Here is a 14,780-nt window from a genome sequence, read left to right on the forward strand (position 1 = left end):
GATGACAGCTAAGGAGCAGGCTAGAGGGCCAACAGTGCAGACTGGAGATAACCTGGGGGTATTTGATGTGCCCCAGCATACTGAGAGGGATCTAGAAGAATGGTGAAATTAATAAAGGTGTGTAGAACACTAGACAAATAATAACAAATATAGAGTTATTATCAAGAGCAACAGCAAAAGGTTTTGTAGGAAAGGAAAACAATAATTACAGTACACTCTAAAGCTCCCCTATGAATAGATGTACATAACCAAAATCATGTAAATACTAAGTACTGGTTTGCCTAGTCCTAGTGAAACTCTATTAGAAGGATAGGAGGGGCTTCCCTGGTGGCGCAGTGGTTGAGAATCTGCCTGCTAATGCAGGGGACACGGGTCCGTGAGCCACAACTACTGAGCCTGCGCATCTGGAGCCTGTGCTCTGCAACGAGAGGCCACGATAGTGAGAGGCCCACGCACCGCGATGAAGAGTGGCCCTCGCTTGCCGCAACTAGAGAAAGCCCTCGCACAGAAACGAAGACCCAACACAGCCAAAAATAAATATAAAAATAAATAAATAAATAAAAGATTACTATTTAAAAAAAAAAGAAGGATAGGAGATGAGGAAAAGTTTGTGTCTTAGGAGCAAGCCTAGGAAAGAGAATGCCACCTTGTCCTCCAGAGTGGGGAGCCAATGTCTGCCTAAACTGAAAAATCAACGTAAACAATACATGCATGCTATGTTGAGATGTGGCAGTAAATACCAAGATTATTAACTAAAGAGATGAAAGTTTTTGTCTTTGATGAGGGGAAGATAGCAGAAGAGGTGAAGGGAACCACTATTGTTGGTGAGAAATTTATAGACCTGTCTGTCTCTCTCTTTTTTTTTTTAATTGAATCATAGTTGATTTACAATGTTGTGTTAATTTCTGCTGTACAGCAAAGAGATTCAGTTACATATATATATATATATATATATATATATATATATATATATATATATATATATATACACTTTTTAAATATTCTTTTCCATTATGGTTCATCATAGGGTAGTGAATACAGTTCTCTGTGCTACACAGTAGGACCTTGTTGTTTATCCATTCTATGTATAATAGCTTACATCTGTTAACCCCAACCTCCCACTCCATCCCTCTCCCAACCCCCTCCCCCTTGGCAACCACAAGTCTGTTCTCTATTAGACCTGTCTCTTTAAATCATGTGCATCTACATCTTTGACCAAAATTTTTAGAATTTGAAAGAAAGAAAAAGGAGACAGGAAAGAAGGAAGAGAGGAAAGAAAAAGGGAGGGAGGGAGGAAAAAGAAAGAGAGGCAGGAGGCAAATCATTCAGGGGTTCAAAGCAGGGGAGCATGAGATCTGATTGACATTTTTAAACACTGAGTAATTTCCTTCCCCAGTCAGGGCTCTGATTTCTTCATCTATATCTTGAAGGGTTAGATGACAGCTCCCAGAAGACCCTGCCAGCTCAGATCATCTTGAACTGTCAGCCAGAATGTAAACAAATATTTAAATGCTCAAGGGCAGCGGTTCTGAAGAAGAATCACCCTATGTGCCTATTTAAAATGTATATTTCCCAAGTTGAATCTCTGGAGATCCTGCCTCCCTGGTGCAAGGGTCTGGGGAATTGGCCTCTTTAACACGTACGTGAATGGTTAACTTGCCTCATTCTGAGCAGCCCTGCTTTAGGAAGGATCCTGGAAGGTGCAGGTTCACAGGTTTAACTAACATTCCATCACTAATCAATTCTCCTTTCAGCCCTGATTACATCAGGGAGAAAGTACCAATTTGGTGTTGATGTGGCTTTAGAACCTCTGCAATTGTGATTATTCTGCCGTTGTGGGTCACCTACCAGGGGTGTTGGTCTTGACTGTACCACATCTCCACCCTTCTTCCCATCTCATTGTGGTTCCTTCTTTATCTCTTCAGTCGTGGGAAGTCTTTTCTGCTAGTCTTCAGGTCATTCTCATGGATGGTTGCTCTGTAAATAGTTGTAATTTTGGTGTACCTGTGGAAGTGAGCTCAGCGTCTTCCTGCTCCACCATCTGTGGGTTTACTGTTTAATAGGCACAGAGTTTCAGTTTGGGATGATGAAAAAGTTCTGGAGATGAACTTTTTCTGGAGATGGTGATGGTTGCACACCGAAGTGAATGTATCAATATTTGACTGTACTGCGAATGTACCATCTGAACTCTACACTTGAAAATTCTCAAAATGGTAAATTTTATGTTATGTGTATTTTACCACAATTTATAAAATGGATGATCTATAAAATCCAAACGTTTTACCCAGAAACAATGGGTAAAATTGGGTATATTTTTATACAAACAATGGGTGTATTTTCTATAGCCACATGATTTCCCCTCTCTGAGGATCCAAATTACGATTTCTTTGAAGTCCTCTGTTCCCTGAATTATCTGCCCCTTCAGTTTTGTTTTTGCCCGTATCTTTTAGATGGACGCCTTCCTTGAAGATCGGGTGATCCTTGGCCAGTCACTCATTTTTAAGAATGAGGCAAGAAAAACTGATTGGAAACTGTGTGAACAGGACTTATCAACTGGCGGGCTTAATTGGCAGAGCCATTTCATTGGGGAACCCCACATGACACTTGGGCTGGTCCGTTCCTCTAGAGAGATACTTTCCAGTCTTACCAGAGGGTGAGGGTCGAGGCAGGGGGCGAGGGGCGGCATACTTGACTGCCAACATACTTGGGGCCATCCAGGGAATGGGGCCAGAGCCTCCACCGTCACCTCATCCTCCAAGTTTTTTTTTTTAATAAGTTTATTTATTTATTTTTGGCTGCATTGGGTCTTCGTTGCTGTGCACGAGCTTTCTCTAGTTGCGGCGAGCAGCGGCTACTCTCCATTGCGGTGGCTTCTCTTGTTGCGGAGCACAGGCTCTAGGCATTCGGGCTTCAGTAGTTGTGGCTCACGGGCTTAGTTGCTCCGTGGCATGTGGGATGTGGGATCTTCCCGGACCAGGGCTCAAACCTGTGTCCCCTGCATTGGCAGGCAGATTCTTAACCACTGCGCCACAGGGAAGTCCCCACACTTGAGTTTTAACCTGCAAAAGGACAAAGACTGGGCCTTGCCTGGGACCATATTCACAGCACCCAACATAATACCTGGCACAGAGCAGGTTCTCAAAATTATTCATGAATCAAATAAAATAATGAAGGTAGGCCAAGAAGACTTGTAGAAAGTGAGGAGTTGGTCCTGCATAGGCTTTTAAAGGCTAAGGAGGCAAAGAAACAAAGAGGGGGACAAACGAACCCATGAACTCCAATGGATCCCAACTCCCTCCGGCCCCACCCATCACTGAAATGTTCTGTTTCCCAAACCTCAGGACGCCCAGTCCCTCACGTCCCAGAGCACCCCAACCCCCATCTGCATCCCTCCCTTCCTGCCTCTCAGCCACGCCCTCTCTGCCCCGAGCCAGCGCTTGCTTTTGGGGGTGGTGATGGGCCCCGTGGGAACTCAGAGTTGCCTCCACAAGGCCTGGTCAGGGTGGGGCGGTGCCTGTCCCTGGGGGTGAGCGTCTGGGCTGTGCAGTCGCGTCGGATGAGCAGGAGAGAGCCAGACTCCAGCTGTCACCATGGCCGAGTTCAGGGTGCGGGTATCCACTGGGGAGGCCTTCGGGGCTGGCACGTGGGACAAAATGTCTGTCATCATCGTGGGGACCGAAGGAGAGACCCTGCCACTGCCCCTGGACCATTTCGGCAAAGAGTTCACTGCGGGTGCTGTGAGTGTGGGGTGGGGTGGGGGGGGCGGCGGAGGAGGGAGCAGGAGAGACGGTCCTCTAGGATGCTAAACATGCCCCCCAGGAGGAGGACTTCGAGGTGACGTGCCCCCAGGACGTGGGCCAGGTGCTGCTTCTGCGCGTGCACAAGACTCCCCCCGCGCTGCTCCGTCCCTTCTGGCCCCTGGCCTCGGACGCCTGGTTCTGCCGCTGGTTCCAGCTCACGCCGCCCCGGGGCGCCCCCCTCCGCTTCCCCTGCTACCAGTGGCTGGAGGACAAGGGGAGCCTGGTGCTGCGGGAGGGGACAGGTGAGGGGGACACAGGAGGGAGGAGGGGCTGGTGTGTTGGGGGGAAGGGCAAGGGGAGTGGAGAGGTGAGCCGGGTGTGGCCAAGGGGGAGGGACAGGGGAGGGGAGCTGGGGAGTTTGGGGGAATGGGGGGGTGGCAGTCTGGTGTGGGAGAAACTGTACTTATGGGGGCAGGGGATCTGGAAAGGGGTGGCTGGAGTGGAGGGGAGAGCGGTTGGGGCTGGAGGTCAGGGGGCTTTCTCTGCCCTCCCCACCTGCTCCGCTGCTCCCACAGCGAAGATCTCCTGGGAAGACCACCACCCCACCCTCCAGCAGCAGCGCCAGGAGGAGCTGCAGGCCAGGCGGGAGACATACAGGTGAGGAGGGGGCTACTGGTGGGGGGGGGTTGCCGAGGAGATGAGGGTCAGCCTCGTTCCACTGGTGTTGATGCGGCCTGAAGTCCCTGCCTGGTACTCTGTCCTTTCCAATCACAGCATCTCCAGGAACTCATTAGAAATACAGTTTCTCAGACCCACCTCACAGCTACTGAATCAGATATTGAGGGTGGGGGCAGCAGTGTTGGTGTTTTTAACTGAAGTCTAGTTGATTTACAACGTTGTGTCCATTTCAGGCGTACAGCAGCGTGATTTGGGTTTTTTGTTTATTTGCAGATTATATTCCACTATACGTTATTACAAGATACCGGTGTCAGCGTAATAAAAATGCACAACATGACAGTTGTGTGTTAAGTTTTATTTGGGGCAAAATGAGGACTACAGCCCAGGAGATGGCATTTCAGAGAGCTCTGAGAAACTGCTCCACAGAGGTAGTGGGGAAAGTCAGTACATATGTGATTTTGGTGAAGGGGGAGCACATGCAATCGAGCACATATTTTTTTTTGCAGAAGGTTTCTGCTAGTCACGAAGAGCAGTCGTCACCATGAAGGATTTTAGTGCTTTTCTGGATATGAGGAGATACAAGAATTGGGCTCATAAAATCACATCTATCTGAAGACCTGTTCTGCCAGTTTTTCCCAGAGCACAGAGTGCCTCATTTCTCCTCTCCACCCTGAACTCCTTCGGGAGTTGAAAGTCAGCAGCTGCAGCAGCACATGATTTAGTCCTTGTAAAGGAGGATGGCAAGTGCCAAATTGTAGTTGACGCTGGATATATAATTCCCTGTGCGATAACAGTAAATCCTTGTTGCTAGCAATATTGGGGTTTTTTTTTTTTTTTTTTGGCTGCGCCTGACCAGGGATCAAACCCAAGCCCCCTGCATTAGGAGCGCGGAGCCTTAACCACTGCGCCACCAGGGAAGTTCTGCTAGCAATATTGTTTTAACAAGCCTTCCAGATGACTCATGCCCACTAAAGTTTGAAACCCACTGCTTTTAAATGCCTGACTCTTGCTGGAGTCTTTCTGGGTCGCTGGCGAGGACTCCTAAGGCAGAAAGCCAGGGACCGCACTCAGGAGCAAATTTTCAAAAGGTCATGGTCTGGCCAACTGGGCTGCTGTCTGAAGCGCGGGCTGCAAGCTTTCGCTTTAGGTCTCTGGGGGCACAGCAGCTGCAGGCTTATTTGGCTCCTGGTGATTCCACGTGTGTTGTGAATTACATCCCGGAGAAAACCATGGCGCCTAATCGGCCAGCAACAGCCCCAGGTGAGGGAACAGATGGAGGGAGCTGTGTCCGTGGAGTGACCTTTCTTCCTTTCTTGGCAAAACAAGGACACAGGAGTCAGGAGACGCAAGGCCAGCCTAGGCCCTGCCGAAAGGAGCTGTGAAATCTGAAGCAAATTAGTTAACCTTTTTGATCCTTATTTTCTTCTGCAAAAGGAACTAAGAATACCAGTCTGATTTGTGTTATTAGGAAGAAGAAATGAGAAGATGGTTGAGAATGCAGTTTGTCAGCCGCAAAGCCCTGCACAAGTGCGTACTGAGGTCATAATGTCCCTCAGTTACCTCTGATCCAAGTGGCTACGCCCTCAATACTCAGAGTGAGGTCTCACATCCACAGGGTCAGCGTCACCTGGGAGCTTGTTAGAAATGCAGGGTCTTGGGCCACCCACCCCAAACCTACTTGATGAGAATCTGCATTTTACCAAGATCCCTGGGGGAACTAAGTTTTTGTGCATTAAAGTTTGAGAAGCAGGGTTTGGCCACCACCTGGTGGCAGTGTACTTTAACTGCAAATTGTTCTCTGAAGTTGCCTGTTCAAACCCAAAGGCAATGATGGAATGAACCAAAGAATGAATGAGTGAGGGAATGAGAGGACGACTGGCTGGGGGTCCTCAGCTTTGCAGGGACATGATTTTACCATTTCACCTAAAGGTCTTTAGGCTGTGCTGCTTGCTGGATAAAGGGATTTAGAGATGCTAAACCTCTTTAGGCCAGGCCAGAGTACATTTCTGGGCTCCCCCAAGCTTTGGAAGCTGAAGTGTCTCTCCACGGGATGCCTGCCAAAGGCAACTGCCGCCTTCCTGTGTTCCCACCTTCAGGACAGCCTCTGCTCTGTGATGCATCTGTGTTAGTCGGGAACTTTGTGGTTGCAAGAACAATAACAGACTCCAGCTAGCAGACAGAAAACACGGGAATGCGTCAACAGGTCACAGAAGTGAGGGCTGGAAGCATAGCCAGATCGTACAGGCCAGAAGCCGGGGTGACTCTCCCCCTGTCTCTGGAGCCCCCTAGATGCTTCTCTCTCCGGCTCCACTTTCCTCTCTCCCTGTAGAACAGCTTTCTTTGGTTCCCAGTCCACACAGTGGAAAATGGCCTTTTTCTTTTTTTTAATAGCAACTCCTTTATTTTTAATTTTTTTTTTTAATTTATTTACTTATTTGGTTGTGCCCGGTCTTAGTTGCGGCAGGCAGTCTTCTTAGTTGCGGCAGGCAAACTCTTAGCTATGGCATGCACGTGGGGTCTAGTTCCCTGACCAGGGATCGAACCTGGGCCCCTTGCATTGGAAGCATGGACTCTTAACCACTTCGCCAACAGGGAAGTCTCCCAGTCCTGGTGTTTACATGCTATAACCCAGATATCCAGAGAGAGATGACCTCTGGTCCAGCCCCAATCTCCAATTCCCTGGGAAGGATTCTGATTGGCCTCGCTCTGGCCAAGTGCCCAACCCTGGACCAACCAGGGGAGAACATGGCTGTGGGAACATGGCAGCTCTCCCTGTGGCCTTGAGGGTGGAGGGGAAGGGCAGAGCCCAGGAAGACCCCTGCTTTGTGGAAGGTGGCTGACCCTGACCAGGGCCTCCAAGGGGTCTGCCACTCCCTCTCCCTAGTCAGTGGTTTCCCTGAGGCTTCTTGCTGACTGCCTTCCTGCTCCTCCCTCCAGCTGGAAGACTTACATCCCAGGCTGGCCTCACTGCCTCAACGAGGAGACCATAAAAAACCTGGACCTCAACATCAAATACTCTCTGGCAAAGAACATCACCTTCTACTTGCGAGGCGGCTCAATGTGAGGATGCCCACCCTCTCCTGCCCCTGGGCCTCAGATGTACTGGTACCCCTGCCTTCTGCCCTCCCCCACTCAGCTCCCCCACCATCAGGGGTGTGGGTCACACAGCCCCGCCCAGGGCACGGCCTCTGCTCACCACCTATTCCAACAAGGTGAGGATGACCTCAGGGGCAGTGACTACCTGGGCCCCGGAGGCTGGTTCAGGACCCCGGGAGGGATAAAGCCTAGCCAACACGGGCGGGTCTCCCAGGGCCTCTTGCCTCCCTCTCCCCACCCTTCACATCTTCTGGCAGGTTGGCAGATCTGAAACTCAAAGGGCTGCTGGACCGCAAGGGGCTCTGGAAGAGTCTGGAGGAGATGAGAAGTGTATTCAACTCCCGGAAGACCCCAGCCGTGGGTGAGGAGCTCCAGCCGGGGCTCCAGACCTCTTCCCTGGGGTATCAGCTCTCCTGGCTGTCAGGAATCGCAGAAAACCAAGCGCCAGTTCACTGTGTGACCCTGGGCAGGCCCCTGACTCTCACTAGACCTTACTTTCTCCTCAGACACAGAAAAGGATGTGTAGTGGGGGCATCTCTGACCTTCTAATGCCTTTCATCCATCAGACGCTTGTTGGGCTACCACACATGAGACACTTGCTTAGGGGCTGTGGACACAATTCTCGTCCCCGCAGGGCTCCCAGTTGAGCAGACAAGTGCACATTAGGCTCAAAGGCAAATAATGAGTTTCACTTATGAAACCTGTGCATCAGCTCCAGTGAGAGTGTGTAAAAGGGGGACCTGGCCTAGTCCAGCTAGGGAACTCTCTACAGAGGTGACTTTTATGCTGAGACCTCAAAGTTGGGCAGGTGTCAACAGCGCCAGGCATGGTGTGTGTGAGGGTAGAGGGTGCTTCAGGTTCGGGGTGGGGGGGTGGTCCGGTGCATGTGAAGGCCCTGAAGATGGAAGGAGTGGAGACCTTTGAAGGGAAAGATGCTGCTGTGGCCAAAGGGTATTGAGCCAGGGAAGGAAGACAGGAGGCGAAGCAGGAGAGGTGCATGGGCCCTGGGCCGTTCAGGACCATGGAGGCCGTGGCAGGAGCTCGGGCCTTTCCTAAGCGCAGTGGGAGCTTCAAGCAGCTGCCAGCTGGGCGGTACTGTGGCCAGATGTGCCATGGGGGGTGGGCTGTTGGGGGACAGGAGTGGAAGCAGAGGACCAGTTATGAGGCTCTGGCTGTGGTCAGCAGAGGAGGGAATCCTCAGCGAGGCAGTGACAGCAGAGATGGAGTGCACGTGTGCACCAAGAGCTACTGAGGATGGAGAATCGATGGGACTTGATGGGCAGAGGATGGGGGGGAGCTGCCGAGAGGACTCCGGGCTCTGCCACCTGCGATCCAGTGGATGAAGGTGCCATTCCTGCGATGCCAGGCAATGAGGTGGGGACTGGACTAGAGCAGGGGCCCATGTTCAGCCTCCGATATGCTGTGTTTGAGTCATGGGGTTGGAGACGGCAGGTAGATGGTGGGACTGGTGGGCTGGGGGCTAAGATTTGCTGTTTGGTGAACTGAAGCCAAGGGGTCAGAGGAGGCCACCCTGAGAAGTACTGCCTGAGAAGACAGGGGCGCACAGGACGGACGCAGGAGAAACTCCACAACGGCGCTCAGGGGGAGACCCCTGGGCGCTGGAGTGACTGGTCCCGTCTCCCCTGCCCCGCTGCAGAGTACGTGTTTGAACACTGGCAGGAGGATGCCTTCTTCGCCTACCAGTTCCTGAATGGCCTCAACCCGGTCCTGATCCGCCGCTGTCGCCACCTGCCAAAGAACTTCCCTGTCACTGATGCCATGGTGGCCCCAGCGTTGGGCCCCGGGACGAGTCTGCAGGCTGAGCTGGAGGTGAGGGGCACAGGAGTGCTGGCTCTGCGCACCCCCATCTCAGTGCTTTGGGCCCATCCCCTACTGGAGAGGAACAGCACTCACATTTGTTAAGGACCTACTGTGTGCTACGTGCCAAGAACACCCTCTCCCGTGCACAGTCTCCTGGCCCTGAATCCTCTCCCCACCCCCATACTCCCCACCTTCTGCCTTTAGAAAGCCAGATGGCAGCCCTGGCTCCCCTTCTCTCTCCCGCAGAAGGGGTCCTTGTTCCTGGTGGATCACGGCATCCTCTCTGGCATCTGCACCAATGTCATTAATGGGAGGCCTCAGTTCTCTGCGGCCCCAATGACCCTGCTATACCAGCGCCCAGGGCGTGGGCCCCTGCTGCCCCTCGCCATCCAGGTCAGCAGCCGGGCAGGCGACAGGGCAGGGGCAGGGAGAGGTCTGACTAAATGGTTGGCAGACACTCAAGGCTGCCTCTCCCCACTGGCCTCTCCTATAGCTCAGCCAGACCCCTGGGCCCGACAGCCCCATCTTTCTGCCCAGCGACGACAAGTGGGACTGGCTGCTGGCCAAGACGTGGGTGCGCAATGCCGAGTTCTCCATCCACGAGGCCCTCACGCACCTGTTACAGGTACACCTGGTGACCGAGGTCTTCACCCTGGCTACGCTGCGCCAGCTGCCTCACTGCCACCCACTCTTCAAGGTCAGTGGCCCAGCAAGATAGATGGCCCAGACTGTGCCCCAAGCCTGCAGGTCCCTGCACCTTGGCCTGCCCTTCGGGGTTCTATGCCGCCTGTCCCCACGTGGCCCTGTCCTTCCAGGCTGAGATGCTGAGCCCCCATTCTGCCTCAGCAGCATCTACCTGCACAGTTCCCCTGAGAGGCTGCTTTCCAGCAGGCCCTGAGCTGGGGTGAGGTGACGGGGACAGGCGCGAGGGAGAGGACCGCATGTGAGAGCAGGCTGTGCCCCAGAGAGATTCTCTTCTTAGGGGAGCTCAAGCCAACAGCGATCACAGAAGCCCAGCTCCTAGGAAAGGAGAGACCTGGGGCTGACAGATGCCAAAGTGTGAACATGGCTTTGACCAACAGGTTTTCTGCAGATAGCTGCAGGGTGGGGAGCCCTGGGAGGGAGACCCGTGTCTCTAAGGTGGGCTCTGCTAAGCCTTCAGATGGCCCAGATTCATTTCCTCCAGGGACCTGGAGCATCTCCTCTGTGAAGATGAGGGGTCCACAGCTGCTCACATTTTCTGATTCTTCCTTAGACAGTCTCCTGGGTCCTGGATGCAGGCCCTACTCTGTCCTCTTCAATCCAGGCTGATTCTTTCTGACAATCTACAGCGCCCAGGGCCTGGCACTCAGATGTGGTCTCTAGGGGACCATTTCACATTGCCAGGCCCACAGGCCCTGGTTATCATGGTGCTTTGCCTGCCTGGGGTTAGGAAATCACAGGATGCCAGAGCTGGAGGGATTCATAGTGCTATCCAGATCAGCCCTCTCATTTGCCCAGTGATCTGATGCCCAGAGAGAGGAAGGCACATGCTCAAGGTCACAGAACAGGATGCTGGTGGACCTTAGCCCCTATCACCGGGCCTGGAGCCCTGATCCCTGTCCCAGGCTGCCCCCCTTGTCCCTGTCATCTCTTTCCATGTGTGATTGACAGGACTGGGTTCCTCTATTGGGGGAGGTCTGGGACCACAGAGACCCAGGCTTCGCCTAGCTCCATCTTCTCTGGCCCTTACAGCTGCTGATTCCGCACACACGGTACACCCTGCACATCAACACGCTGGCCCGTGAGCTACTCATTGCCCCCGGGAAGGTGGTGGACAGGGTAAGGACTGCTTTAGGGAGGGTGGGGATGGGCTATTCCTTCAGTGTAAAGAATCTGGGGTCTTGGGGTGGGAGTGGCCCTGTCTCCCCAACCAGTATTACCTCCTGCTTCTGGGGCAAGGGCTGTGGTACCCAGGAGTTCCATTTCCCAGTCCACAGGCCTTGGCATTGAAGGTTTCTCTGAGCTGATACAGAGGTACATGGAACAGCTGAACTATTCCGTCCTGTGTCTGCCTGAGGATATCCGGGCCCGAGGAGTTGAAGACATCCCAGGCTACTACTACCGGGATGATGGGATGCAGATCTGGGGTGCAGTGGAAGGGTGAGGGTGTCAGCCCCAGAGAGCTGGGGCCTTGGGGGACAGGAAAGGAGACTGGGAAGGAGAAGGAAGGCCCAGGGAGGCGCCCACCAGGAGGAGGGCCGGACATTAACAGCACTGGGACCAGGCGGGGGCACTCCTCAGAGAGGGTCGGGGTTCACAGCTGGGATGGAACCCCGTGCACCTTGCAGCTTTGTCTCCGAAATGATCGGCATCTACTACCTGAGCGATGAGTTTGTCCGCGATGACAGTGAACTCCAGGCCTGGGTGTGGGAGATCTTCTCCGAGGGCTTCCTAGGTCGGGAGAGCTCAGGTAGGGGGACCTCGGTTCTTAGGTCCTACCCTCAGGCCTCTGCGGCATTGTCCTCAGGACCCTGGTAGCCCCGTTCCCAGCCCAGCTCTCCCTGCAGGTGTACCCTCCTCCCTGGGGACACGGGAAGCCCTGATACAGTACATCACCATGGTGATATTCACCTGCTCGGCCAAGCATTCCGCTGTCGGTACAGGGCAGGTGAGAAGGGTCAATGCCAGGGTGGCGGGACGGAGGGGGCCGGGCTCCTAGCCTCACTCTGCCCTCTCGGCCTTCAGTTTGACTTCAGTGCCTGGATGCCCAACCTGCCACCTACCATGCAGCTGCCACCGCCCACCTCTAAAGGCCAGGCAAGCCCGGAGGGGTTCATAGCCACCCTCCCGCCAGTCAATGCCACGTGTGATGTCATCACTGCCCTCTGGGTGCTGAGCAAGGAGCCTGGAGACAGAGTGAGTGTGGGGCTGGGAGCCAGACCAGGCCAGCCCTGGGGTAAGGGAGGCGACACTGTTTACCCTCCCTGACCCACACCCCACTGTGCCATCAGACCCCAGTGAGTCTTCCCAGGGGGACACAAGGGCATTGGACATCTCACAAGGAGGGTCAAATGGCCAAATGAGATGAGGCAGAGTCACCCTTAGCTGCAAGGGCAACGTGTGATATGTTCCAGTGAGGCCGCCCCCTTTAAAACTCTGACCTGAGCTTTCATCCCCGAGAGCTGCCTGCAGTAATCATCACTGTTCAGGGGGAGGGGGCCCGGATGAGGCTCAGTCGTACGCTGCTTCAGGTCCCCCAGGGTGGATGGCTAAGGCGGGTCCCGGCTGCAAAGCAGCCCCTTCACCCAACCTTGTGTTTGGTTCCCAGCGGCCCCTGGGCACCTACCCGGACGAGCACTTCACGGAGGCGGCCCCGTGCTGGAGCATCGCGGCCTTCCAGAGCCGCCTGGCTCAGATCTCGCGAGACATCCAGGAGCGAAACCAGGACCTGGAGCTGCCCTACACCTACCTGGACCCTCCCATCATCGAGAACAGCGTCTCCATCTAAATCCCCTGGGGAAAAGGGCCCCACATGACATCCCTTTGACCCCATAGCTCTAGGCTACCTGCCACCCAGAGAAAAGGATTCCGCAGAAAACCAGGCCCCCATGTGCCCCTGCTGGGTCTGGTGTAACTCACCCCCAACACACCGCGAAACAGAAACAAAAAAAACCCAGAGAATTAAAGCTCATTGGACGGCACCACTATGCCTTTTGAAGACTCCAAGCCTCAAAGTGCCTGCACACCCACAGCCCCCTGGAAGAGTACCATAGGGGGAACACAGTCTTGCCCCCGATCCCCCTGACCACAGCTGATTGGACCTAATGGTCATGCGGCTCAAGGGCAGCCCTCTTCCAGACTGTCCAGCAGCACAAGGCGTGACCCACCTGAAAACTGCTCAAGAGGTTGATGATGACGTATGGTCCCAACTTTAAAATGAACAACCCACTGAGAAAGGGCCATGGGAAGCAGGGCAGAAGGAAGACCTACTGCCGGGGACTTGCAGGCAGTGCCCACATATGCTTTCTAAAAAAACCTACCCCGGGACTTCCCCGGTGGCTCAGTGGTTAAGAAACCGCCTGCCAATGTAGGGGACACCGGTTCGAGCCCTGGTCCGGGAAGATCCCGTATCCGGTGGAGCAACTAAGCCCGTGTGCCACAACTACGGGAGCCCACATGCCTAGAGCCCGTGCTTCGCAACAAGAGAAGCCACCGCAATGAGAAGCCCACGCACTGCAACGAAGAGTAGCCCCCGCTCTCGCCGCAACTAGAGAAAGCCCACGCGCACAAAAACCCAAGGCAACCATAAATAAATTAATTAATTAAATAAAAAATAAAAAACATGCCCCAAAGTTAGACAAGAGCCTTGCACATTATAAAACAGTTTCCATTTCCTGAGACTTAGGCAATATATCATTAATCATAGGTTGCCTTCTAGATTCAATTCTCAGTGGCGGAATTCCAACGTTTCTTACACATTCTTTAATTCTGTTTTTCTTTTTTCTTGTTCTGACTCAATGAGCATCCATTAAGGCCAAAAATGTGTCCCCTTGAATTCACCTGGTGATTTCCATTTGTCTCATATTGCAGGCAGCAGAGCTTTGGTTTTTCAGGTTCACTAATTTTTATAAAACACTGCAAACAGATGCAATATATATTTGAATAACTGCACAAACATGGCCACTGAAAGAAACAGAACAACACTTCAGAAAGGGCAACGCCGCCCAGCACGCAGCACTGGAACTGTTCATTCTTTGTTGAGATTCAGTGTAACCCGAAATGATTCAGAGATATATAGCTGTCAAACTTCTTTGATTTAAAACAATTCCTGCAAACTGAAGCAAAAAAGGAGTTTATGGAAAAGAAACTGTGTGCCTTGAGGGATTAAAGAAAGGGTTAAGGGATTTCCCTGATGGTCCACTGGGTAAGACTCCACGTTCCCAATGCAGGGGGCCCGGGTTCGATCCCTGGTCAGGGAAATAGATCCTGCATGCCGCAACCGAAGATCCCGCACGCAGCAACGAAGATCCCGTGTGCCGCAACTGAGACCCAGTACAGCCAAATAAACAAATAAGTTTTTTAAATTTTATTTATTTATTTTTATTTTTGGCTGCCTTGGGTCTTTGTTGCTGCGCGGGGGCTTTTCTCTAGTTGCGGCGAGCGGGGGCTACTCTTCGTTGTGATTCCCGGGCTCCTCATTGGGTGGCTTCTCTTGCTGCAGAGCACGGGCTCTAGGCACGTGGGCTTCAGTAGTTGTGGCACACGGGCTTAGTTCCTCCGCGGCATGTGCCTGGAGGCCCAAGCCAGGCAGGGAACGTCAGACAGACAAGAGTGGAAAGGCCAGCCTCCCGAGGTGGAGAGGTGGAGCAGGGATCCAGAGCCTAGAGAAGATGCTGCCCTGGACAGGCAGGGCCAGGATGGGTGCAGGACAGGAGCCCGGATGGGGCCGTGCTCTGGGCTGGT

At 53.2% G+C, this 14,780-nt stretch overlaps 1 protein-coding gene across 1 annotated transcript; it reads left to right on the forward strand.

Annotated features, from left to right (window-relative positions):
* Positions 1-2,924: 2,924 nt before the first annotated feature.
* On the forward strand, positions 2,925-14,780 carry LOC309618320 (polyunsaturated fatty acid lipoxygenase ALOX15B-like). Its single transcript, XM_082371878.1, has 14 exons — positions 2,925-3,737; positions 3,820-4,042; positions 4,316-4,397; positions 7,356-7,478; positions 7,772-7,875; positions 9,172-9,344; positions 9,582-9,728; positions 9,829-10,032; positions 11,070-11,156; positions 11,308-11,477; positions 11,666-11,787; positions 11,885-11,985; positions 12,063-12,233; positions 12,646-14,780. The coding sequence occupies exons 1-14, from the start codon at positions 3,591-3,593 to the stop codon at positions 12,823-12,825; spliced, it is 2,034 nt and encodes a 677-aa protein (XP_082228004.1). The 5' UTR covers positions 2,925-3,590; the 3' UTR covers positions 12,826-14,780.

This window comes from Balaenoptera borealis (assembly GCF_965194805.1).
Source record: "Balaenoptera borealis genome assembly, chromosome: 20".
NCBI classification, from domain to species: Eukaryota; Metazoa; Chordata; class Mammalia; order Artiodactyla; family Balaenopteridae; genus Balaenoptera; species Balaenoptera borealis.

Excerpts from the sequence above, each read along its gene's own strand:
- LOC309618320 (XM_082371878.1), top strand. The coding sequence starts at position 3,591 with ATGGCCGAGTTCAGGGTGCGGGTATCCACTGGGGAGGCCTTCGGGGCT. Across the intron at positions 7,479-7,771 it reads TACTTGCGAGGCGGCTCAAT|GTTGGCAGATCTGAAACTCA; the intron begins GTGAGGATGCCC and ends ATCTTCTGGCAG. Across the intron at positions 7,876-9,171 it reads CCGGAAGACCCCAGCCGTGG|AGTACGTGTTTGAACACTGG; the intron begins GTGAGGAGCTCC and ends GCCCCGCTGCAG.